Below are 25,984 nucleotides of genomic sequence, written 5' to 3' on the forward strand. Positions count from 1 at the left end.
CAAGTGAAATAAATAAGTTTGTGGTTTTGTCCCTCCTTTTTGCATCCTGCTGCTTCCAAGCACAGAAACACGCCAGGAAGGCGTAGTTAGCATATTAGCACTTTGAACATTTGTTTGGGCGGGAAAAGTCCTAATGGTTGAAAAGTGCTTGTCAGCGACTTCCTTTGGCTTTCTGCGACTAAAATGTGCTCAATGGAACGCACGCTGCAAAAAATCCAATCAAACTTCAAACACACGATGGCATCTTTCCAAAATAAAAAGTCAATTATGAGGATTTGTTTTTAATCGAGAGACCATATTAAGAAAATGAAGTCATCATTCTAAGCCATATAATGACGTGACGAACGAGACGAAATGCAATTTCTGCAGAAACTGTTTGGGAATGCTGAAAGCTCAACGGATTGTTTATGAAGTCAATTGAAAGATACATTATGTGAAAATGACAAAGTAATCATTGTAGTTAAACGATAAATGAATAAAAAAAAAAAAAACTTGAATCCGGGAGGCAAGTTGAAATTTAGATGGGAAAGTGGAAAAATGCAACAACAACATTTTTTTTGGAGTGAGTTTCGTTTTGTGCAAATCAAGCCAGAAAGTTGTGAGTGCAATTGCGCTGCTTTTGAAGCAAGTGTTTTGCGTCTGGTCCAGATCCGGTCCACGGGCCGCAGAACGTCAACGTGGTGGACGTGCGCGCACGACTCTTGACCATCCAGTGGGAAACGTTCGGTTACGCCGTCACGCGGTGCCACAGCTACAACCTGACGGTAGCGCAACAGCCCATCGCCATTTTGTCGTCCCGGAAATGTCCCAACGCCTTTGACGCGCGCTCCCCTGGCCCCCTGCAGGTGCAGTACCAGTACGTCTTCAACCAGCAGGAGTTTGCGTCGGAGGAGCTGATCCAGACGTCTTCTCGCTACACCCTGAGGGACCTGCGGCCGTCCGTCACCGTCAGGCTGCGGCTGGTCCTGGCCAACGCCGAGGGCAGCAAGGAGAGCGAGGAGATCGTCAAGCAGACCGAGGAAGACGGTGAGAGACAGAGCGGGAGAGCGGGAGAGCGGGAGAGAGCGGGAGAGAGCGGGAGAGAGCGGGAGACAGCGGGAAACGCCAAACACCGTCTCGCTTCATTTAGTCTCGATTCACTTGGAAATTCAACCCGCACTTCCTGTCCCAGTTGTTTTGTCCAATTTCTCTTACTGGTGGTGTCCCAATACTTTTGTCCACAGACAAGCAGCTTGATCAAAACAATCAAAAATAAACAACAGAATCAATCATGTAACGAATGGCGGACGCATGTTTTTCATAATCCGCAGCGGACGTAATCCGGGAATCCGCTAGCGGAGTTTAGCATCGGAAATCGTCAACGACACGAACAAAAGATTGCGCTCGTCCGCGCGGATTACTGACACGCGTCGTCGCCGATGAGCGACGCACAACGTATGGAACCAGAAAAATTTGATTTTTTTGTGTGTGTTTTTGGGGGGTGACAACAAAAAAAATCATTCAATCAAGACAGGAGCAGTAAATATGACAAAATGTCCATTTTAAGTAAAAAAACAACAACAACCCCAAAACAAAACAAAAATCATTATAATGCAAATGAAGGAATGTAAATAAACCAACAATAGTTCATTAACAATAACAAATGTGAGTGTTTTTTGAACAAGGAAAAATATACATTTTTTATAATATATATATATTAAATACTATACTAATACTATTAAAATACAATCCTTTTTTCCCATTTCATGATAAAGAATAAATGAAATGATAAAAACATAGAAAATAATTGAAAAATATTGAATACAGGATAAGACAGGGAGAGGAGAAGTGGCAATCAAACAGGCCAAAACACAGATCAATACATTGTAATTACACAAATATTGTAAAATGCCCCAAATTAATAAAGAAAACATCAAATCAAAATCAACACAATGCAATCAAACAAATGCATTCATGTTGTACAATTCTTAACTAAACTAAAGATCCACTTTTCCTCCTTGAGAAATGTTTTTTTTTTGGGAACATTATTAAGATTCCAACTGAACGCCAAAGAGGCTCGAAAAAGTGGGTTGAGCCGACGATCAAACGCAAAATGTTGGAAGGAGACGAGAGGAAAATCCTGCAAAAGTCCAAATCGGTCTCTTTTCTTCTCCAAGTGGTCTCGGCGTGAAAGCGCCGCTCGCCGGCGCTCGCCTCCTCTTTTGCCGCCATCACGCAAACACAACAAATTGATTTCAAAGACGTTTTCAAGCAAACAAAAAGGACCACCTGATAAGAAGTAAAAGAAAAAAAGAAAAGCGGCGGGTTCTCGATGGCCGAGCTGGAAGTTCATCACGTTCAGGTCGGCGTGTTCAAAACGCACACGCACGTTCTTTCGTCGACTCGCGAGCGCGAAGCCTTAACATACTTTAACGTGCACGCAAACGTCTTTTACACGGCAGCCCAAAAAGCGGGACACGCACGCATGCACCCGCGCGCGCGCGCGCGCACGTTGAATGATAAGGCGGCCGACGTAAAGGACGGCGGCATCTAATTGCGTTTCTTTGTGCGGCTGATTTGATTTGCGGGGCCTCATCATCAACGCCTTTTAATTAGCGAACGAAAATGCTCTTTGTCGCGCTTTGCAGGCGATTTGCTAACGCGCGCGTCGGCGGAAAACATTCTTCATTACATGGCGGAGGTGTCGCCGCAGCGCCGCGTGATGGATGGCGCTCGTTACGCCCTTGAAAACGCTTTCGCTCGCTTACAAATGTCATTTCGCTTTGCTCTTTTTTTCACCCCAAAAACAAACGCAAACGCGCTACAAACAGCAAACGTGGACCGGACTTTAGTGTTGAACTCGCCAACCTTTTTCCCTGTCGGTCGCTGGGCAGGAAATCGGAAAGTAGTATAACGTGTGTGCTTGTCGCTAGGCAGATTTCACTAGTGTGTCACAATCAGGCTTATTATAGCTTTGGAATTTTCATTTTAGTTCATTTTTATTTCATTTGGAGTCTTTGACTTTTTTTTAAATGTTGTTACTTTTAAGTGAGTTACTTTTCAGGGTGGTTCGTTTTAGTTATTTAAAAAATGATAGTTAGTTTCATTTATTTTCATTTTTTGTTGAATGTGTATTACTTAAATCCAGGTCCAGAAAGTCAAATCCTTGCCACAGTTTGGCCATTGATGCTAGCTAGCTAGCTAGCTAGCTAGCTCCCGAGCAGTTAAATGAGCACCATGGGAGCTAGCCAGGGAGCTAGCTAGCTAGCTAGCTAGCATCAATGGCCAAACTGTGGCAAGGATTTGACTTTCTGGACCTGGATTTAGGTTTTATTTTATTTCGTTAACGACATTGTTTTTTGAATTTTCGTTTTTTCTTTCTTCGTGAACTAAAACAACTTTGGTCACGATGGTGTCGTGCGTGTGCGCAGTGCCCGGCTCTGTGCCCAAGGAGTCCCTCCAGGACACGCCGTACGAGGACAAGATCTTCCTGCAGTGGAAAGCGCCCAACGAGACCAACGGCGTCATCACCCAGTACGAGGTGAGGTCAAGGTTCAAACGCGCCGTCACGTGGCGCAAACGCCGCAATCAAAGTTCGTTTTGTAAACTGTCAAAGCACGGTTATCAATCAATCAATTGGCAAGATTATGAACTCATTCACTGGCAGCCGTTTTCACTGAAGCAACCCCCGTCGCTCCCGACTGGTTTATTGGATTTTGACTGATTTTGCAAGGCTCTCAGAAATGTTGTGTTCTATTGCTAAAAAAAAATCAGTTTCAGAATATAGCTAAGTTTCATCACTATGCACATTCCTGGTGAAAACGCTGACAAAATGAGCTTTTTTGCAACATGGCCCGGGTTGATCTCTTATACTCTGCTGCCACCTGCTGGCCGTTTTTGTAATTATGACCATTGCTTCACCCGTTCTCTTCAGGTCATAGGCTGCATCAAAGCCTTCTGTATGCTCTAGCATTAAATACATAAAAACGTACAAATACGTCTTTGGGACATTTAAAAGAAAGGAGCAAATGAGTTTATCGAATAAAATAGAGCCAGTTCAAAGAAACAGATGTCAATTCGGACTTAGCTGCACTTGGGAAAAAAATGTGTTTGTTGCTCTTGTATTGTGACCTGATGAGTTTGTTAGTGTGGGAAAAAAAAAACGATTCTGTCAAGTGATTCGATTTGGAAAGTTCCGATTCTCCGATTGGCTTTTCTCATTTGACTCGGCACCGGTTGTTGCGCAGCCCTCCTCGGCGCGGAATGTTGCTCGCTTGGCATCCAATCGTTAGGCGGTCCCAAAATAACAAACCACATGCTGCTTCACCAAGACATTGGTTTCCATTTCCATCACATCCTTGTCGCATCGTTGCGTAATTTGCTCATCTTTCGCAACTTTTCTCCATTTTTTCGTCCTGCCACCGTTTTACCTCCGCTCGCTTGAAAAACAGCCTCTTTTTTTTTACCTGTCTTTCATTAATGCCGAGTCTATTAAGCGCGCCGTGTTCTACTAAACACATCCGAGGCCCGGCACAATGCTCGCCATTAGCGATAATGACCATAATTGCGCCTATTGTGGGATTAAAGGCATCATCTGCTACATCTGAAGGTTTCTGTTGTCTCTTGTGTTTTTGAACCCGCCTTTGCTTTGCGTCTTTGGACAATGGGCCGGGCCGGTCGGAAGAGGGGGGGGGGGGGGGGCAGACGAGTGCAGGTGGAGAGCGAACAGCGGGGAGAGATAAGCCGGCGTTAGAAGAAGAAGAAGAAGAAGAAGAAGCGCGAGCCGTGATACGTTGAATGCAAATCCGTCGCCTCTCTTGAATGTCTTGAGATAATTGCGGCTAATTACGGGATTAAAAGGAGGGTGTCGAGTGGAGGTTGGCGAGGGGGGGGGGGCTGTGTGGCTGTGTGTGGGTGTGTGTGGGTGGGGGGGGGTGCTTTTAAGTATAGTTTGTCACAAACGTGTAATATATTTTTGAAGTTTTATTTTGCCACAAAAAAAAACACACACTCAAAAAAATGGCTTGGATCTTAAAGTCAGTCAGTGCAAAAAGGACAGTAGAAAATGTAAGAAAACATGAAAATGATTACTCCAAATAAGCAAAATAATCTGCCAACACAACAAGAAAATGTTACTCACATTTACCTGTTGGATTTTGAAAAATAAGAAAATAAGATTTTGATTGGATTTGCTTTGACTGGGATTGAACCCACAACCTCCCAGTCTGAGGGGAGCCACTCGACCATGAGACCGCATTTACTGACCTTTCGGTCCTTCCGGCGTCGGTGGCGCGTTGGGCAGCGAGTTGACTCCGTTCCATGCAAAAGCAACAGATTGCATGTCAGCCATTTGGCTTCTTTCAGATCTTCTTTGGAAAGTTGCACGCCAGGTGACCGATCTTCGGCCGCCAGGTGACCGATCTTCGGCCGCCAGGTGACCGATCTTCGGCACGCCAGGTGACCGATCTTCGGCCGCCAGGTGACCGATCTTCGGCCGCCAGGTGACCGATCTTCGGCCGCCAGGTGACCGATCTTCGGCCGCCAGGTGACCGATCTTCGGCCGCCAGGTGACCGATCTTCGGCCGCCAGGTGACCGATCTTCGGCACGCCAGGTGACCGATCTTCGGCCGCCAGGTGACCGATCTTCGGCACGCCAGGTGACCGATCTTCGGCACGCCAGGTGACCGATCTTCGGCCGCCAGGTGACCGATCTTCGGCCGCCAGGTGACCGATCTTCGGCCGTCCCGTTTCTCTTGCCTTCTGGGCGATAACTGGCCCGACGATCTCATTCTTCTTTCAGTTACTATTTATGAGCGTTTTCGTTGTTCGTCGTGGTTCTTTGAGGCCACGCCCACCCTCGGCTCGTGACGGCAGCAACTATCTTATGAAAAGTCCAGAAAAATGTACTTTTGCCAACAAAATGCTGTGTTTTGAAATCCAGACGATTGACTTTGCCCCCCAAACGCGCTTCTGTTACAAAAACCCGTCGCCGTGAAAATGCTCACAAAAGTGATGTCGTCGGTCAGGAAAGGCAAAGACGCCATTTGCTGACAAAAGGCTGCAGTCGAGATGGAAATGAAAATTGCCATCGGGCGGATGGCAAGAAGCGCGAGAGAGGAACGAAAGCTACCTGAGTGCAAATCCGTCTTGAGATCATTACGGCTAATTACGGGATTAAAGCGAGGGCGTCGCGGGGGTCGGGCGGGCGAGCGAGCGAGCGAGCGAGCGAGCGGGCGAGCGAAAGCCACATGAAAGGCAGCAGAGATGAAAACCAGAGAAGACGAGAGTTTGAAGGACGCGCGGTCTCGTCTCGTCAACCGCAAAAGGGACATTTTCGTCGACGCAAACGTCGCACTTGACCACAAAAACGCGCATTTCGTCTCAACGCGGCTGTTTTGCAAGACTTGTTTGCGGTTTTGACTCGAGCGTTACATTTTGCCGTCCTTCCTTCGACAAGCTCGTTGTGCGCAAAATCGATCCCACTGAAAGAAAAAGACAAAAGTTGCCATTTGTGGCGAAAGTCGGCAATCAGTCGCATTTCTCACAAAAATCCACCTTCGACGTTGTTTCTCAATGAGGCTCATTTGCATCGAGGTAAAAAAATATGCAGATGACCTCATTTAAATATGCGAAAAATAATACTTGCAGCAGTGAAGTTCGTGAAGCTTCGAACCTTCTGCATATGGAAATTGATGATCAAATTCATCGACAACTATTTTAATAATCCAGAGCCATTTTTTCATTTCAAATTATCAACAGTAATTATTGACTGCTTTCTGTAGTCCTTCATGACAGCGTTCATTTTGACAAGACGTTTCAATTTTGTTTTGGACTAAAATTCATCAAAATTTGAAGTCACAATTGAGTCATTTGCTAGAATTTTTCTTTTATTCCAATTTTAGTCGACGAAATTGACAGTTGAGTGGATATTTTCCTTCAACTTTTATACAGAAAATAATGACGCACCTTTTTGTAGTTGAACACGCAAGACACTTTTAATACAACGGTGTCTTTATTAATCGTTTCAATGAAACGTGTTGAGCTGACAATAATAATAGAACTTAGTTTTCACCTAAATAAGAAAAGTGCATAATTGAAGGGGCTTAACTAAAAAACCAAATAGTGACCTCAACGAGGCCTGTTTCCTTTGAAGGGATCCGATCTGCGATGGAAACGCTTCCTTCCTTCCTTCCTTCCTTCCTTCCTTCCTTCCTTCCTTCCTTCCTTCCTTCCTTCCTTCCTTCCTTCCTTCCTTCCTTCCTTCCTTCCTTCCTTCCTTCCTTCCTTCCTTCCTTCCTTCCTTCCTTCCTTCCTTCCTTCCTTCCTTCCTTCCTTCCTTCCTTCCTTCCTTCCTTCCTTCCTTCCTTCCTTCCTTCCTTCCTTCCTTCCTTCCTTCCTTCCTTCCTTCCTTCCTTCCGTCCTTCCTTCCTTCCTTCCGTCCTTCCTTCCTTCCTTCCTTCCTTCCTTCCTTCCTTCCTTGTTGTGTGCGCTTGTTCGCATCGTCAGCGATGGACTCGATTTCTTTCGAGTCCTTGAGCGTCTGACCTCATTTAGTCGTTCGCGCCAAAACAGCTTTTGGCCCTAGAGGTTGGATCGCTTACACCTGCGCGGACTGCTGGCGGCGCCCGCGTCCGGGCCCGTCTCACATATTCATCACAGAAGCCGGGGGGCTGACTCGGCCGCGGTCCCAGCGGAACGTGTCGGCCTCTAAAAGGGTTCAAGTTTCTGCGCTGATGCAATTGTGAGCGTGCAAGACGAGAGAAAATCAAAACGGTGAGCGGCCACTAAAGCCCCCCCTCAACCCCCCCCATGGTTTATGGCTTCATAGGCTTCCGCTTTTTGGGTCTACTTAAAATGGACACATCTACCAAATTTGCTGCTCCCAAGTCAAACTGGCCTTGGGGGGAATTTGTCTTTTCCAGCTGGTGCTACCAGGACACGTTCAAGTTTGCTGACATGTTGTCTCGAACTAAAAAGTTCAACTTTCCATGTCTTCTCAAAGCAGACTTTTTTGTGGGTCTACTTGCTTGACTTTTGTCTACCAGATGTCGTGTTGCTCAATCACACAAGCTTGAAAGGTTGATTTTTAAAAAAAATGACTTACTATCTGCTTTCAAACCAAAATGGCCGAATTTGCGTGAGCCGTTTTTGTAGGTCTCCCAAATTTCATGTTGTTAAGTCAAACTGGCTCCAGAGTTTTCCAAAGATTCCCAACGGATCCCAATTCCCCTACAAGCAAGTCTAAAAACCACGGCGCGTAATCCCTGATGGCGTCCGCTCACTTTTCATTGCAAGAACGGTATTCGCTGAATTCCAGCCGGCACTCGTTTCAACGGGCAAACAAAGCATACTGATCGTGTTCTTTTGGACTGGTCGCCTTGACTGGGAGGGACGTGAGTAGACTGGTCGCCAGGGCAGTACATGACTGGACTGGTCGCCATGAATGGACAGACAAACAAAGCATACTGACCGTGTTATTTTGGACTGGTCGCCTTGACTGGAAGGGACGTGAGTAGACTGGTCGCCAGGGCAGTACGTGACTGGCCTGGTCGCCATGAATGGACAGACAAACAAAGCATACTGATCGTGTTCTTTTGGACTGGTCGCCTTGACTGGAAGGGACGTGAGTAGACTGGTCGCCAGGGCAGTACGTGACTGGACTGGTCGCCATGAATGGACAGACAAACAAAGCATACTGATCGTGTTCTTTTGGACTGGTCGCCTTGACTGGAAGGGACGTGAGTAGACTGGTCGCCAGGGCAGTACATGACTGGACTGGTCGCCATGAATGGACAGACAAACAAAGCATACTGATCGTGTTCTTTTGGACTGGTCGCCTTGACTGGAAGGGACGTGAGTAGACTGGTCGCCAGGGCAGTACATGACTGGACTGGTCGCCATGAATGGACAGACAAACAAAGCATACTGATCGTGTTCTTTTGGACTGGTCGCCTTGACTGGGAGGGACGTGAGTAGACTGGTCGCTAGGGCAGTACGTGACTGGACTGGTCGCCATGAATGGACAGACAAACAAAGCATACTGATCGTGTTCTTTTGGACTGGTCGCCTTGACTGGAAGGGACGTGAGTAGACTGGTCGCCAGGGCAGTACATGACTGGACTGGTCGCCATGAATGGACAGACAAACAAAGCATACTGATCGTGTTCTTTTGGACTGGTCGCCTTGACTGGGAGGGACGTGAGTAGACTGGTCGCTAGGGCAGTACGTGACTGGACTGGTCGCCATGAATGGACAGACAAACAAAGCATACTGATCGTGTTCTTTTGGACTGGTCGCCTTGACTGGGAGGGACGTGAGTAGACTGGTCGCCAGGGCAGTACGTGACTGGACTGGTCGCCATGAATGGACAGACAAACAAAGCATACTGACCGTGTTGTTTTGCATGTCAATGTCACAAATAAGTCAACAAATAAAAGAATTCCGGCTGGAGAGAAGAACGGCGTGCACCGAAGCGCTTCATGAACGCGCTTGAAGGAGGATCTTCAATGGCCCTCTGACGCCTTCAGTCCCTTGGAGACCGCGTCCAAGTGTCCTTGAGCAAGACACTTTTATGGCCCCAATGAAGTCTTTCACGCCGGCGTGGGAGAGCGAGAGCGCGTGTGTGCGTGAACGAGGCCGAGGCGTCTGCTCTTTAAGTACCATTAAGGGAGCGCCGGTGCCGTACGAACGCATCCGTCTCCATTTGGCCGCACGCAATTATCCACTACGCGCTCACTCGTCACCGGCACCACCGCGACTCGCTCGCCCGCCCGCTCGCTCGCTCGCTCGCCCGGACGGACGGACGGACGCTCCCAAATCATCCCAGCCAATCGCACCTCACAAAAACACTGCGGCGAAATTGCTCCAGGTCGATCACACGTCGGCGACACGTTGGGCAAAATGTCCGTTACGTGGAGAGCTGTTTATTAATAAAGTAAATTAATCAAATCATCCAGAGTTTATCAAATCAATCAACAACTATTTTAATAATCGAGTCATCGTTTGGAGCCATTTTTGCATTTAAAATGGTCCAAATCCTCTGATTTGATCATATCAACAGTAATTGTGGATTTCTGTAGTCCTTGATGAAAGAAAAAATCTAAAATAATTTGCAAACATCTGTTTTTACTTTGGAAAGCGATGACTGAACCGTAGTACAACATCAATCTTTAAAAAAAAAATTAAATAAATAAATCACTCTCCAGTACGAATATGAAGTACGAAATAAGAAACCTGGCTAACAAACAGTAATCGGGGAAAAAATGCTTTTGTAATACACTTTAATGCAAAATTAAAATGAATCCGATGAGTCGATTGATTGAATAATCGATAGATTAAACGATTCTAAAATTATTTGAAAGTGACAGCACATGCAACATGACGGTTGAATTGCAAATGTCGGCTCCGTGTTGGATTAAGTCTGGACGATCAATGGAAATGTTATCGCGATTTCCATTTTGGCTTCTCTTGATTCGTAAAAACAATTCATGTGCAAAACTCCGCCATTTTATTTCATGTTTATCTCCATGCGTTCAGCACTCTCCAATTTTCCAGGGAGCAAAAGTATTGGAACGGACATTATGAATAACATTTCATACTTGGTGACATCATTGTTCCCAATTCACTTTGTGTCAAGTGCGCTTCTTGTTGGACCCCCAAAAAAATAGATCAAGTTGCCCAGAAATGCTGGCAGGCCGCCTCGACTGATCCGACCGGCGGATGAAGCGATTAGCGAGATTAGCATCCCAGCTGTTGCCGGCGTTTGATGAGCTTGACATCAGCGTTTGCCGTCTTTGCGCCGATCTCTCGTGTTGTCGTCTTTGCGCTTCAGGCGACGTTCTTCGGCCTGCCAACGTGCTTTATTTCATGACAGGTTATATGGCAAGTTGATGATAGATCGGTTTTCAAATTAGCGTGAATGCTAGCGCACGTAACACAGAAGTGTGTGCGTGTTGAGCACAAAATGTCATTTGTCTGTTTTGCGTCAGCTTTCGTGAGGCGTGTAAACAAACTGTTTCGTGGTGTTTTTTCTTTTCCCGCGGCGTTACACAACCGCAGGACGGAGGAGGAGGCGTTTCACCAGCAATTCGCCGGCGAAGCGTGGGCGTCGAACGGCCAACGCCGAAGGGCCGCCGCCCAGTCGGCCCGCCGAGGCTTCTTTCCTGCCAGCTCGGCTGCACGTCTTCAATTTGCTAACGAGGCCTTTCTGTCATTTTCTCTCTGTATGTTTGGAATGCGTCATCGCGCCTGACGTGGGGCTGCTAGCTTTCAACGGAACCCGAGAACGCCTGAAGCCGTAAATCATTGACAGAAAGTCCAAATGGTTTCAACCTCAAGCTTTTGTTGTTCCATCCATCCATTTTCTTTTCCGCTTATTCCTCACTAGGGTCACAGGGGTGCTGGAGCCTATCCCAGCTGGCTTCGGCAGTAGGCGGGGCACACCCCGAACTGGTTGGCAGCCAATCCAGCTTTTGTTGGTCCTTCTAAACAAAAACCTTAAAATCCAGAATCAGTTTTCATGTATGATGTATGCGTTGTATTTGAGCACATTTTTTCCAAAACGCGTGTCTCATTCCTTCACTGTAGACTGGTCGCCATGACGGGACAGGACGTGAGCGGACTGGTCGCCATGACGGGACAGGACGTGAGCGGACTGGTCGCCATGACGGGGCAGGGCGTGAGCGGACTGGTCGCCATGACTGGACAGGACGTGAGCGGACTGGTCGCCATGACGGGACATTAGTGATCGGACTGGTCACCATGACTGGACAGGACGTGAGCGGACTGGTCGCCATGACGGGACAGGACGTGAGCGGACTGGTCGCCATTACGGGACAGGGCGTGAGCGGACTGGTCGCCATGACTGGACAGGACGTGAGCGGACTGGTCGCCATGACTGGACAGGACGTGAGCGGACTGGTCACCATGACGGGACAGGACGTGAGCGGACTGGTCGCCATGACGGGACAGGACGTGAGCGGACTGGTCGCCATGACGGGACAGGACGTGAGCGGACTGGTCGCCATTACGGGACAGGGCGTGAGCGGACTGGTCGCCATGACTGGACAGGACGTGAGCGGACTGGTCACCATGACGGGACAGGACGTGAGCGGACTGGTCGCCATGACGGGACAGGACGTGAGCGGACTGGTCGCCATGACGGGACAGGACGTGAGCGGACTGGTCACCATTACGGGACAGGGCGTGAGCGGACTGGTCGCCATGACTGGACAGGACGTGAGCGGACTGGTCGCCATGACGGGACAGGACGTGAGCGGACTGGTCGCCATTACGGGACAGGGCGTGAGCGGACTGGTCGCCATGACTGGACAGGACGTGAGCGGACTGGTCGCCATGACTGGACAGGACGTGAGCAGACTGGTCGCCATGACTGGAATGTGACGTGACAGGACCTGATTTTCCTTGTCTTGACTCGCTTTGGCGTGACTTGGCCGTGACGAGGACTTGACGCACGAACTTCCACACACAACAAACAATTGCGCCGAACCCGACCGGACGAACACAAGCGACGAAATACGCGAAGACGAACGAGACGCACGCGAGTGGTGCGTGCGTCTGGCGGTAGGAACGTCACGCCGGATGACGACGTGTCGCGAGTCTTCACGGACAAACTGGCCAAGTAAGAACACGCGTCACGTACGCTGCGTTTGGCAGCAGGCGTGAAAAGGCGGATTTTTTTTTCTCGCCAACTTGTCCCGCTTTGCGTTCTCGTTTGCGATCAATAGATAATAATCATCGAGGGAGGAGCAGGCCGGCCTGATTTAGTAACGCATACATCTGCGGCCTTAGTCAATAATGAGGCTTTTATTGCTCACAGCGCAGATGTATATATATTAAAAAGAGCTAATATATATATATATATATATATATATAGGCGTAAAAAAGATCAATTGCACTCGAGGAAACAACAAGAAGAGCAAAGCACACAGTGGGAGTTTTTCTAATAAAAACAAACACGAGCAATCATAAAAGATGGAAAATGAAAAAAAAAAGTCAAGTGAAATAAGGTTGCCGCCGCCGCCGCCGCCGCCGCCGCCGCCGCCGCCGTCCCACGGCACCACCTCGTAAACATTGTTTATGACGCGCGCACAAGCCCGAGCAACCGCTGGTGGTATTTGCGGCGGTCCGAGCACAGTCGGCCGCCGCCTTTGTCGTCATTAGGCTCAATAATGGCGGCCGCTAGATCACAAGAAACGCCGCCGCCTCTGACAGCTTATTAAAAAGACGTCCGGCGCTTTTTAATAAATGTCAATACTTAATTATTTGCCCTGGACGAACTCAGCAGACGCCGGCCGGGACGTTCGCCAGGGAAGGTTCCGACATGCGACTCGGCGCGCTCGTCGACGCAGCGTCAGCAAAAATAGCAGCGCGCGACTCGCGTCCTGATCTTCTTTCAAACACAAACTCGTGGACAGAAACGCATTTGAAACATAATTTTGAGCATCAAGATCACATCAATTGCATCGCAACTGTTTGAACATTGAAGACTTGAAACTTCAATTTCTATTTCAAGTCAAAGTCGTCCTTCGCAGCCCGTCAGCCAATTCGCTTTATTACCCGAGATTACAATTGGATGCAATCAGGATGCAAAACATATAAAAGTGTAAATGCTTTTCAATATACATTCAAAATGATGCCCATGCAAATGTTGAAGGTCTTTCCAAGTATTTTTGAAAATGATATTTTCAAAAATCTTTTTTTTCTTCAACATGGATCCCACGAGTTCACCCAAAAACATATTCAGAAACAATTGAGATAAAAAACAAACTAACTTAACATTTTAACATTCACACAAACATTGTCATTATTGTGGTAATCATCATTATTTGAAACAAAATCAGTAAACGCTCTTAAAAATTCAAAGAAAATAACACATTAAAGCGTAATATTGAAAATGATATTTCTATCTCTGTTAAGCAAACACTGCCCTTCTTATTATGCTCAGAAAGTTTGTTATTGTTTACAGCTATTATCTTTCCTAAACTATATCGATAATGAACCTTTTTTTTTAAATGTATTTTTTAATCATTTAAACAGAAATTTGGTTTGTTTGTTTGTTTAATTTCAACCTTTTGGTGCTGCTAAACGTCTGCTTGTCATCATAAGTAGAAAACAAAAACAAAAACAAAAGCCAAAGGAAAAGCAATGGAGAGCGAGCGAGCAACTGATGCTTGATTACGGCAACCTTTGGACGGCGAGAATGCGCATCGACCGTTCGTGGCTCGGCTCGCGTATCGCCGCTTCCTGGCTTTGTGTCCGCCAAAGGTTTTGTCCCGAGAGGCGCTGATTTGTTTAGCGGCGCGGGAGTTAAATGCCAAGAAAAAGAAGACAAAAGCATTTCGTTTTTACCTGAAAAGATAGAAAGTGGTGCGGTGCGGGTGCGGGTGTGACCTCCGCCAAGGCCCGACCAAATGACTTTTGAAAATGTCATCCTGAGTGACGACTGTTTTGCACAACAATGAACGACGGCGACGTCGCAGCCGAAACGTTCGCTAGCGTTTGGACTTGGGCTTTGCATTTGTGAGGCCACTTTGGAGCGCCTCGTTATCCGCCGTGAGTGTGCGCATGTCATGGAGAGAAGGTGGAAGAGCGAGTGGGAAAAAAAAATCATGTCAAACAGGACGGCCACGGTTTGGACGGCTGATGTAGCCACTTTAGAGCGCCTCGTTATCCGCCATGAGTACATGCGCCGCACAAAGAGAATGCATCCTTTATTTATTTATTTTTTTGTCAGACCTGATAGCCAGTATGTGGATTGCGCCTCGTTGTACGCACCGATGTCTCCTTCCTTGATGATGATGATGAAACACGTGCGTCACGTGTTGACTTGTAGCCACATGCTGCTTCACCAGGACATGATTGATGTGATGGCAGCCGGCCGTGCTGGTGTTCCCGAATGTTTCACATGTCTTTTGTTGCGCTTGTTGTTCCCACCTTGCCTCCGCACTGGCCTTTTACCCGAGCTGACATATTGAACCGCTGGTGGAGACCGCTGCACCCCGCCACTTCTTTTTGGCAAGAGCTTTATTTGGAAGCACGTCGGTCGCTTACGGTCAGGTTGTAATTCCATATTCGAGGTAAGCAGGCGAGAAATTAGGAATAGAGGTCAATGTTTATGAAGAAAAAAAATGAAAACAAATACATGGATAAATAAATAAAAGTGTAAATAAAAATGTATGGAAAAATATCATTAAAAAAAAGAAATAAAAAAATATACATGGAAATAAAAACAACTATATATATTTATATATATATACCATAAATAAATAAATGACCACATACACAATGAATAGGCTTGCGTCTTGCCGAGTGCAGTGTGAAAAGGGCTATGTGTTTGACTGCCTCTGATCCTACCCTCAAATTCAACTTGTCATGCCACAAAACAACAACCTGAAAAAGCGACACGGCTTTTGCGGCAGCATCAACGGCTTCTCGCATCGTCCGACATTGTGATCGGCATCTCGCGCTCTCTCAATTTTGCGACCGTTTTGCTCAATTCGTAGTCTTCAAAACCTTGTGAGTGTCCCCGATGTTTGACTTGTCGTCCACCTTCCAGATCACCTACAAAGGCCTGAGCTCGCTGGACCCGAGCGCCGACCTGACCACCCAGTGGGGGAAGGTGACCAAGCCCCCCAATGAGACGCACCACCTGTTTGTGGCCCTCCACCCGGGCACCGCCTACTTCTTCACCCTCAAAGCCTCCACCAGCAAAGGGGCCGGCCCGGCCGTCAACGCCCACATTAGCACCAAGATAGCAGGTGAGCGCGTTTGGGATCATCGTTATGGAAAATGTGCTCCGCCTCCAAAAGGCACAGCACGTCGGCCATTTTGGTCTGCAGCAGCCATTTTACGGGTCGCTTCGGATGCATTTGTAGGCAGTTTTTTTTTTTCTTCTTCTTCAAATTCAGCACCTGAAGCCGGTTCGGCTCAGCAACTTGAACGCGGGTAGACATGTCCGCCGGCACAACTGGAAAATCAAACATCAGGATACAAATGGGACATTTTAGGCTCCGTTTAAAAAAAAATTCAGTCTCCGAAGCAAGTTTGACTTTAAGAAATTTGGTCAACATGTCCACCATTTTGTGAGATAGCCATGCCTGAAAAACAAAAACAAAAAACACACGATGTCAGCCATTTTGTTTGAAAGGTGTGAGGACAGGAGTTCTTGCAAATGCTGCCATTTTGTCTCTAAATGAGAGCAAAGGATGACATTTTGTCATCAGATGAATCACATCTTAGAATTTGGATTCATCGCGATTAATCGCTGACTCAAAAAGACTTTTTCATCAACATTTTTTTTTGCCCGCCAAATTTGAAGAGCAGCTGTTATATGTTCATTTTGGGGACATTTATTATGATGAGGACGTCCTCGACATGTTTGGTCCCCCGCACGCGCTCATCCTCTTTTTCGAATCCATTCATTACTTCAGAAATCAACATTTGGAAATGAACAAATATTCCGAATGTCATATTGTCAATTGACTTGAATGCACGTCGTTATGTTTAGAATGTTTTGTGACCAATCAACGAACTTTGACGAATCCAAAAGTGTCCCTTTGGCCATTTCCGGCTCTCTTTCCAAAAACTTGTTGTAATTATTTTGTCTGATTTCTACCGAATTTGAAGCCGGCAATTCGGGATGCTTCATTGCCAAGAAGTGGACTTTTTGTCACTGCGCGTGGGCGGAGCCAAGCTTGACGACTCGCCGTAAAACAGGAAACTGTGATGACTCAACCGATGATGCAACGAACTCCCGACTTTCCAAACAAAAAACATTGGATTCAAATAGAATTGGATTTTTTCTTTTCGTCCAAACCGACCTCGTTTTGTGATCTTGTCGTTTGTGCTTTTGTTCCTTTCTTTTTTCGCTCTTTCTCTAACCTGTTCCATTTTTTATCTTGACTTTTACCTTTTGATTGTCAGCCGCTTCACAAATGTCACCGCAATAAAAGCAACGCGGTAAACTTTCCGGGCCGGAGAAGCCGAGGAAAAAAAAGAAGAAAAGCCAGAGTGGCTCTCAAAGTGGAGAAAAAAAAAAGAAGAAAAAAAAGAAAAAAAAAGTGCAAAAGGTCGTCTTGGCACGAAGCAGTCGTGCGCGTCGTCAAGCTTGCAAAAGTGGAGGAATTTTCAGGGTTGAGGGTTTCAAATTTGGAAAGCTTTTGTCCTCAAATAGAAAAACGAAACAATATCTGCCATCCCAAAAACGAAACACAGAAATTCTGAGAGTTTCTTCGACATGCGTCCAAGTTCCGATTTGAACACGCGATGACTTTAAAAGGCAAACACTTCATTTTGCGACAAATTGTATTTTGATGGCTGTAAGTAAAAAGAAAAAGAAAAAGAAAAAATGAAGTCAAGCATATCAGGCCTAAATTCCAACCGCATTTCGGGTTGTGGCTGTCAAGACGAATTCCTCGCGTCTTTTTACATACTTGGCCGATAAATCAGATTCAAATTCTACGACGACGTATTAGGGCCACGTAAATATATTTGTTTAGAGGGCGGGGCAATATTGCCAGAAAAAAAATGGCCATAATGCATTCAATTTATACGGCACTTTTTTGGACCCTCAAAGACGATTAGATTATTGGCGCGCTCACACATTCACGCCGCGGTGGCGCTCATCGACTTCATTGGCCACAGCTGTCCCGGGGAAAGCAGGCTGCCGCAAGCGAGGCTGCCAGTGCGCGCCTACGGCCCCTCCCACCACTTTACAATGTTGCAAATGTGCGAGAAGAAAACTCGTAAATTTGCCTCTTTATAAACTCACAAATTTGCCCGTTTTTTCTCTCGGATTATTGCACCCGCCCCCTAAAAAGCGATTTCTACGTGGCCCTAATGCGCTGCCGTCGGATTCCGATTTCAAGTAAAGAAACGATTTTGTTGACCTTCCAGTAAGACGGAAATGTTTCAACAAGCAAACATTTCAGTCGTCTCTTTGCAGGCTGTGAAAATGAGCTTTTATATTTGTAACATTAGATATGAAATACGGTATGGAAATAAAAGTACACCTTTTCCATAAGCCCCAAATTCTGGTAAATAATGTGAAACGTTCAGAATTCATTATTGAATGTTTTTGGCATGCGTGCTTTTCTGGAGAAACGAGGCTAAGCTAAGCGGCTAAAAAAATGTCCCCTCTGACCGAACTCTACTGTTGGTCGGACGCCATCTTGGCGCACATTTTTGACTCTGACGTCGCTTCAGCAAGACCTTCCCTTCGGACCTGCGCTCGTCCATCATCCTCTGCCAGCGACATGTTGCCGAGAGACAGCAAGTGACAAAAAAAACAAAAAAAGGAAAAAGTGCTGCTTTTTTAGCTTCCACTGGAAATGTCACGCTGTCAGCCATCTTGTTGATCTCTGCCCGCAATGTGAAGATTCAATTAAAAGTCTTGTACGGAGCCGTCCGGGTGTTAATGACGGCAAATGTTGATGCTTTTGGGGCACGTTGACACGGCCGAAGGTGTTCCTCGCCATCCGTCGGTGTTCCTCGCCATCCGTCGGTGTTCCTCGCCATCCGTCGGTGTTCCTCGCCATCCGTCGGTGTTCCTCGCCATCCGTCGGTATTCCTCGCCATCCGTCGGTATTCCTCGCCATCCGTCGGCGTTCCTCGCCATCCGTCGGTGTTCCTCGCCATCCGTCGGTATTCCTCGCCATCCGTCGGCGTTCCTCGCCATCCGTCGGCGTTCCTCGCCATCCGTCGGTATTCCTCGCCATCCGTCGGTGTTCCTCGCCATCCGTCGGCGTTCCTCGCCATCCGTCGGTGTTCCTCGCCATCCGTCGGCATTCCTCGCCATCCGTCGGCGTTCCTCGCCATCCGTCGGTATTCCTCGCCATCCGTCGGTGTTCCTCGCCATCCGTCGGTGTTCCTCGCCATCCGTCGGTGTTCCTCGCCATCGTCGGTATTCCTCGCCATCCGTCGGTGTTCCTCGCCATCCGTCGGTGTTCCTCGCCATCCGTCGGCGTTCCTCGCCATCCGTCGGTATTCCTCGCCATCCGTCGGTGTTCCTCGCCATCCGTCGGTGTTCCTCGCCATCCGTCGGTGTTCCTCGCCATCCGTCGGTATTCCTCGCCATCCGTCGGTGTTCCTCGCCATCCGTCGGTGTTCCTCGCCATCCGTCGGTGTTCCTCGCCATCCGTCGGTATTCCTCGCCATCCGTCGGCGTTCCTCGCCATCCGTCGGCGTTCCTCGCCATCCGTCGGTGTTCCTCACCATCCGTCGGTGTTCCTCGCCATCCGTCGGTGTCAAGTGACATTATCGGCCTTCAGCTTTGACATCACTGTTGTCGTCGCCTTCTCCCTCAGCCCCCATGATGCCCGAGTACGAGTCCGAGGCGCCTCTCAACGAGACGGACTCCACCATCACCGTCCTCCTGAAGCCCGCCAAGTCGCGGGGAGCGCCAATCAGGTCATTCACGAAACGTTTTTTTCTACAAGGGTTCCATTGCAGATGTTGGGTTCGGTTTAAGCTTTGGTTGGTATTGTGGGGGTTCGTGTGGCTTTGAGGTCAATTGCTAAGGTCGGCTATCCATTCAAATGTCCTCAATCGATTCGATTTCGATTCACAAGAGTTCAGTTCGATCGGATTCTTTCCGATTGGATTCAATTGATATTGATGAATTATGGAACATGAATTCTTTTTAACTATCAAGGACATGATAAAAAAAAACTCCATGAACATTACATAAAAAAACTAAAACAATTGCGGAGGCAGTAACTGATTGATTTAGTTTATGAATGAATATTTTCATAATTGAATGATTGTGAATATAAATTCAAAAGAATTGTCTTAAAGTCAACAGTTGATTTCAAGAAAACCCTAAAATAAAAATAAAAAACATGTCTTTTTTTCAAAACAAATTCTTGAATTGAACCTTAACGTGATCGAATCCCGTCAGTCGCCCTCCCGATCGTGATCAGGCGTCATGACGGAGTTCCATCTTGAGCCAACGTTCGTCATGTCGCTTTTTTTTGCCGATTTGCGTAAATCCCCGGAGCGAAGCCTCCCGAAATACAATTTCAAGTAAGTGTGCGCGGCGCGGAGGAGGCTCGCTCTCTAATGACTCCGATGAACGCAATCAAAGACAGAAGGTGAGCGGGCTCATTTCATGTGATTTGATTTTGCCGGCTTTTATTTAGTCGGGGAGACAAACGCGCTCCCCGGCGGGGGGAGCCGAGGGGCTTTGAAAACGGATCTTTCATCAACAAAAGAGCAAACGCCGAGACGGCCGATCCGACTCATCTTGCGGTCGTCAGCAATTTACGTCTTAATGAAAGCCGGCCGGACGGGACTGCGCCCTGATTGGTCTGCGCAAACGCACATTTTCCTAATTGCGTGTAATTGCGTGTAATTGCGCGATGGCTCGGTGAGGGAGCTAATTGCGGAGGGACGCCGCCAAAGAGCCCTCAGCCAATCCGTAAACGGCAAAGTTGAGGAACGGGGGAGGGGGGGGCATCAAACAACAATACCAGACGTTTACTACTTGCCAACATACGTCCACGGATACCTTTCGATTCAATCGACTCCAGTTGTCGGCTTGCTTTCAAAGACATTGAAATGACGATTGACTCGTTTATGGATTGAATTGATATCATTCAGTCCGGTTGCAATTTGAACATGATTGGATTCAGATTCAGATGCTAACGATTCACTTGTGTTACGATTCCATTTGTTGGGATGAAGATTTCATACCATCGACTTGCAATTAGTGCCTGATGCGATAGGAGGCACTCCAATTATTGTATCCATAATAATGTGAACATGTACACACGAGTCACTCCGATTATGACTCGCCGCAAAAGCGAAATGAAAACGTTGGTTCTCTTTACAATACAATTTGATTCACGATGCAATGAGCCGCTTCACTTGCAATTAAAGATTTAAGTTTCTTTCATTATGACGTGACACGTCCATCCGTCCATTTTCTTAACCGCTTCGTCCTCACAAGGGTCGCGGGGGGTGCTGGAGCCTATCCCAGCTGGCTTCGGCCAGTGGGCGGCGTCGCACCCTCAACTGGTCGCCAGCCGATCGCAGTGACGGGACACGATTCATTCCAATTCCAATTCCAATGCAATATCGTTTACGCGACTTCTGTTTTCAGTTGTCCCCTTTTTTGTGGTTGTTGTTGTTGTTGTTTAAAACGCTACGTAACGAATCCCCTTTGGTTGCGATGTCATCAGTTCCTACCAGCTGGTGGTGAAGGAGGAGCGCAAGTCCAAGTCGCGTCGAGCCGCCTCCGAGAAGCCCGAGTGCTTCGCCGCGGCCTTCAGCTTCCGCAACGCCTCCGCCTCCAAATCGCCGTACTACATGGCGGCCGAGCTGCCGCCTTCCAACCTGCCGGCGGCGCAAGTCTTCACGGTGGGCGACAACAAGAGCTACGGCGGCTTCTCCAACCCGCCGCTGTCCCCCGCCAAAAGCTACAGCATCTACTTCCAGGCGCTCAGCAGAGCCAACGGGGTGAGTGGGAGGGGCTCGCGACACTTCGAAGCACAATGGCTGACCTTCGCCATCTTTGTGGGCGTGGCTTCCTCAGACGCCTTCTTATGATAAACCCAATGTCAAACAGGCTGCATTTGAGCTCATTTTCCCCTAAAAACAATGCATACAAATCTTCTATTTTAAATATTGCCGTGATTCCCAAAACATATTTATATAATTTATTATTATTTTTTGTACGTTTTTTTATGCTAGAGCATACAGAAGACTTTGATGCAGCCGCTGAACTGATGAGAATGCTTCAAGCAATGGTCGTTATTACAAAAACGGCCAGCAGGCGGCAGCAGAGCATAAGAGATCAACCAGGGCCACGTTGCCAGAAAGCTCCCCCCCCCCACTGTTTTCAACAGATTTGTGCATAATGATGAAACTTAGCTCTATTCTAATGCTAATTGCTATAAAACGGAAACAGATAAAAGACTCCAATCTTTCTTTTGGTCGGTTCCATGTTTTTATAACAATAGAAATTCTGTGGGCCTTGCAAAATCAGTCCAAATCCAGTAAAACAGCCAGGAGCGACGGGGGTTGCTTCAGTGAAAATGTCTGCCAGTGAATGAGTTAGTAATAATAATAATAAATCTGATGATAAGAATTTTTTTTTTGTATGTGATTTGAGCACAACTGAGCCAATTTAGCGCCAATCAGACCCTCCTAACCTAAAATAGCATATTTTGCGTATCTTTTTGGAATTTTTTGTGGGGCTACTCAAGATAAACTTGACTTAAACGTGATAAACTAGCTTTGGGCGTGTCATTTCTCGTGAAATCTACTTTGACGCAAATTAGGAATAAAATGTCTGTTTCAAACCAAAATGACTGACTTGCTGGGATTCGGGTCCTGTGGCCGTTCGGGTCTGCCCGCTTTCATGTTGAGAAGTCCAACAAATCCAGTAGAGAATCAAATGGCCACTTGAAACCAAGATGGCAGACTGATGAAGATGAAGGCGGTGTCTTTTCGGGCACGGCGTCGTCAGACTTTTTTGTGGGTCAAAATTTCAAGGTGCTCAAATAAAATGGCTTTGGGGCGGGGCGACACATTTTTCAAATCTGGTTGCGTGAAACGGAGCAAAAATAATCATGAAATGTCTTCTTCAAAGCAAAATGACCAAAATGACCAAAATGACCAAAATGATCAAAATGACCAAAATGACCAAAATGACCAAAATGACCAAAATGACCAAAATGATCAAAATGACCAAAATGACCAAAATGACCAAAATGACCAAAATGACCAAAATGACCAAATTCCCGGCGCGTCTTCATCGAGATGTTTTTGTCGCTCTCCTCATGATCAACGTCTACCAAATTTCATGTTGCTCGGTCAATCTGGCGACATTTCAAAACGCAAACCAAGACGAGTCACTTGGGAAGAAAAGCAGGCAACTGAATCTCTGCTCTGCATTAAATATAAAACAGACCTGACAGGATCGAGTGAAAGTCGAATCTGGTGCCCCAAGTTCGGCGCCGCTTTTCCTTCGCCCTCAGGTGCTCCTCCGTCGCCGTTACGCAATGTTAATGTCCTTTCTTTCTTTACTTTTGTCAAATTTGAGCAGCTGTTGGGAATAGAAGACGATTGTCTCGTCCACGTTTTCCTTTTCAACACCTCCGCTATGTAAATGCGGCGGCGGCGGCGGCGGCGGCGGCGGCGGCGGCGGCGGCGACGGCGGCTTAATTCTTTGGCTACTTCTGCAGCTTTTGACTCAAAGAAGCAATTGAGTTGTTTTTGAATCAAAAATGACGCACATATGTTGCATTATAATTAGTTGATGATATAGAACATGTTATAATGTAGATTTATATTATTTTGTAGTCATGCTGGAAATGTGGACATTATATATATGATGCAAAAATATGTTTCACGAGAATGAATAGACATGAATTATTTGCTGCTGTCAGGTGGAATCCTCACATCTCCAAAATGACCACTTTTCAGGAAATTCAACGCGCGCGCACACACGCACGCGCGCGCGCGCACACACGCACGCGCACGCACGCACGCACGCGCACGCACGCACGCACCATCTGGCATGAGTTTTACCTGCCAGTGATTAAAATGCGTTGCCGGTGCACGTGTAGTGCATTTGGCAATCGTGCAAAGTTGAAAAACATTGCACTAAACATTCCAAGCCAGGGTTTGATCATGTCAAAAATGGCGTCTCCATTTGAATGTGCGACTGAAACGTTGTGTCTGGTCTCTTTTGGTTGCAGGAAACCAAAATCAACTGCGTGCGTCTGGCGAACAAAGGTACGAGCGTCCGTCCGCCTCGCCGCTGTTGTTGTCTTTGTTTGCACGAAGGCTGCGGCGCTAATGCTAGCAATGCTAGGCTAGCATGTGCACTTCTATCCAAAAGTATTTGGACACTCAACAATCATCAATCATTGTTTGTTTTAAGTTTCCAAGCAAAGATTCAGCTTTGAAAGTAAGATTTCCAACAATCTTGGTGTTTCAAAGGAATATTTGAAAGTCACCTTCCAAGCCAGCGTCCAAATGAGGCTTGGATTGTTTGAAATTGATTGTGAGCAATGAAAGCAAAAAAAATCTCGTCAAGTCTCGTCACTGTCCAAATACTTTTGGCCACTAATTGACATTGTGCTGCTCAAGGGTTACATCGGACGCACGCACGCACACGCAGAACAGCAACCCAGCCCGCCCACCTCAACCAACATGGACGTGTTATCCTGCACCATTTCATGACTCAGCGTTATTTTACCCTCCTCGCACCCGCTCACTGGGGCCTGTCAATCAAACATGCTCTTGTTTCCTCTGTCTGCGTGTGTGCGTGCGCGCGCGCGCGTGCGTGTGTGTGCGTGTAACTTTGTGGCCGGCTGTGCAAAACATCTCACGATGCAACTCTTGGAATGGGGGAAAAAAAAGATGGCGGTCGCTGATGATGAAGATTGCTTGGCGACGATGAAGATGACGATGACGATGAGTCGACAGATGTTTTGGGCCGTCCCCATTGATGTCGTTCGGAGCTAAAAATACATCCGACAAGCAACACGTCAGGAAGCAGACACAGCATTAAGGAGGCGACCCGCCAAAATAAAAGCCGTTTTCGAGCAGAGGTTCTCCAAACTTTGAAGTCCGGTGAGCCCAGACAAGGCCAGACTTTTGCCAAAGACGGCAGATAAAAATAACTAGCATGTCAGAAATGTCCGTTTCAAACCAAAACCACCAACTTCTTAAAAAGCCTTTAAGAAAAAAAACATGCGCCATGTTTTTTAAGACTCCTTTTTTTGTGGGTCCGCTCATGATGGACGACTTGCCTACCAAATTCTATGTCGCTACTGTTAGTCAAACTGGCTTGAATTCATTTTTAAAAACGATTCCAGGAAGCTTGGATCTCTCAAATGTTTGCTTCGAACCAAAATGGCAGACTGCTTGCGTTTTTTGGGGCGTGGCATTTTTGTGGAGGAACACATGAAGATCAAAAATATGGAGCACATTTCATGTTGTGGAGTCAATCTGGTTTGAGAGCTGAATTTTCGAAAACATTAATCCGCAGGTGGAAATGGTCAAGCAGACCCTAAAATGGCCGCCGGCACTTGAAACCTCAATGGTTGCCTTTCTGTGTCTTTCGGCTTCTTAAATAAGTAAATACATATTTCTACTAAATTCCATGCTGCTAAATCATTTCCCCCCCCAAAATAAGAGCACTCCTGGAAATGGTCAAATGGAGCCTTAAATGGCCGCCTCAAACTAAAATGGCTGCCTTCCTGTGATTTTGGGGGGATGGCTTCAACAGATTCTTTTTGTGTGTTTTTCGTGGTGAGCTGATCATTGAAATTTTGACCAAAATTCACGTTTCAGAGTCGATCTGGCTTTGGAGGCAGAATTTTCAAAAAGCAACCCCAAGAAATGATTAAATGGCCCCCAAAATGTCTGCCAAAGTGCTCGCCCGCCTTTGCGACGCGTCGTTGATGTTTTTTTCGCGCTTCATTTGAGCAACGAGCCACAAAGTTTTGTCCTCCATCTTGTCCTTGTGGCTGCTTTTCCCGCCCCTTAATTTGCTTCCCAGTGTTCCGCGGAGGTCCGAGCATGCCGGCGGCCCTCGCACCGCTTCTCTTGCGTGTTTGTTGATGTCACTCTTGTCCAATTTTCTTAGACGATTTTTCTTCTTTCTTCTTCTTTCCTTTTGTGCGTGTGCGTGTGCGTGCTTGTGTGTTTGCCTTTTTTGTTTTCTTTCTCCCCTTCTCATGCTGGCCGGCGTCGGGACGTCACGTGCGGCCCTGCTGCTCTTTAGTGGTGATAGGTAGGGGACAAATAACCACGCCGTACATTCTAGTCATCCCAAGCGAAGGTGATTATTGCTTTACAGGCAGACTATTTGCTTCTCGTGTCATCACAATCACCGTCGTCAACACGCTCACAAAAAAAAACAAAAAAAAACAAAAAACCTCTCATGTTTGACAGACCCACCAACCACCAGAAATGGCAAATCCAGGTCCAGAATGTAAAAAAGCCTGCCACAGTTTGGCTTTAGCCACTC

The 25,984-nt window shown here is 47.0% G+C and overlaps 2 protein-coding genes across 16 annotated transcripts in view; one reads left to right on the top strand and one right to left on the bottom strand.

Annotated features, from left to right (window-relative positions):
• Positions 1-25,984, top strand: part of ptprt (protein tyrosine phosphatase receptor type T) — a 114,459-nt gene that overhangs the window by 37,836 nt on the left and 50,639 nt on the right. For 8 of the 14 annotated variants that reach the window (XM_086084810.1, XM_086084799.1, XM_086084801.1 and 5 more), the window contains exons 9-16: positions 649-764; positions 846-1,026; positions 3,411-3,520; positions 15,557-15,758; positions 19,305-19,407; positions 21,180-21,456; positions 23,703-23,739; positions 25,739-25,795. In XM_086084810.1, coding sequence (XP_085940936.1) covers positions 649-764; positions 846-1,026; positions 3,411-3,520; positions 15,557-15,758; positions 19,305-19,407; positions 21,180-21,456; positions 23,703-23,739; positions 25,739-25,795 — 1,083 coding nt within the window. The remainder of the gene's footprint in view (positions 1-648; positions 765-845; positions 1,027-3,410; positions 3,521-15,556; positions 15,759-19,304; positions 19,408-21,179; positions 21,457-23,702; positions 23,740-25,738; positions 25,796-25,984) is intronic. The other 6 variants (XM_086084806.1, XM_086084811.1, XM_086084808.1 and 3 more) reach the window with 2 other exon arrangements.
• LOC147168977 (uncharacterized) overlaps positions 24,311-25,984 on the bottom strand; it is a 63,513-nt gene continuing 61,839 nt past the window's right edge. For both annotated transcript variants that reach the window (XM_086084813.1, XM_086084814.1), the window contains exon 6: positions 24,311-24,470. In XM_086084813.1, the coding sequence (XP_085940939.1) occupies positions 24,335-24,470 (136 nt within the window). In that variant the 3' untranslated portion in view covers positions 24,311-24,334. The remainder of the gene's footprint in view (positions 24,471-25,984) is intronic.

This window comes from Leptonotus elevatus, chromosome 9, assembly GCF_054856555.1.
Source record: "Leptonotus elevatus isolate MCC_2025b chromosome 9, RoL_Lele_1.0, whole genome shotgun sequence".
In the NCBI taxonomy this organism is placed as follows: Eukaryota; Metazoa; Chordata; class Actinopteri; order Syngnathiformes; family Syngnathidae; genus Leptonotus; species Leptonotus elevatus.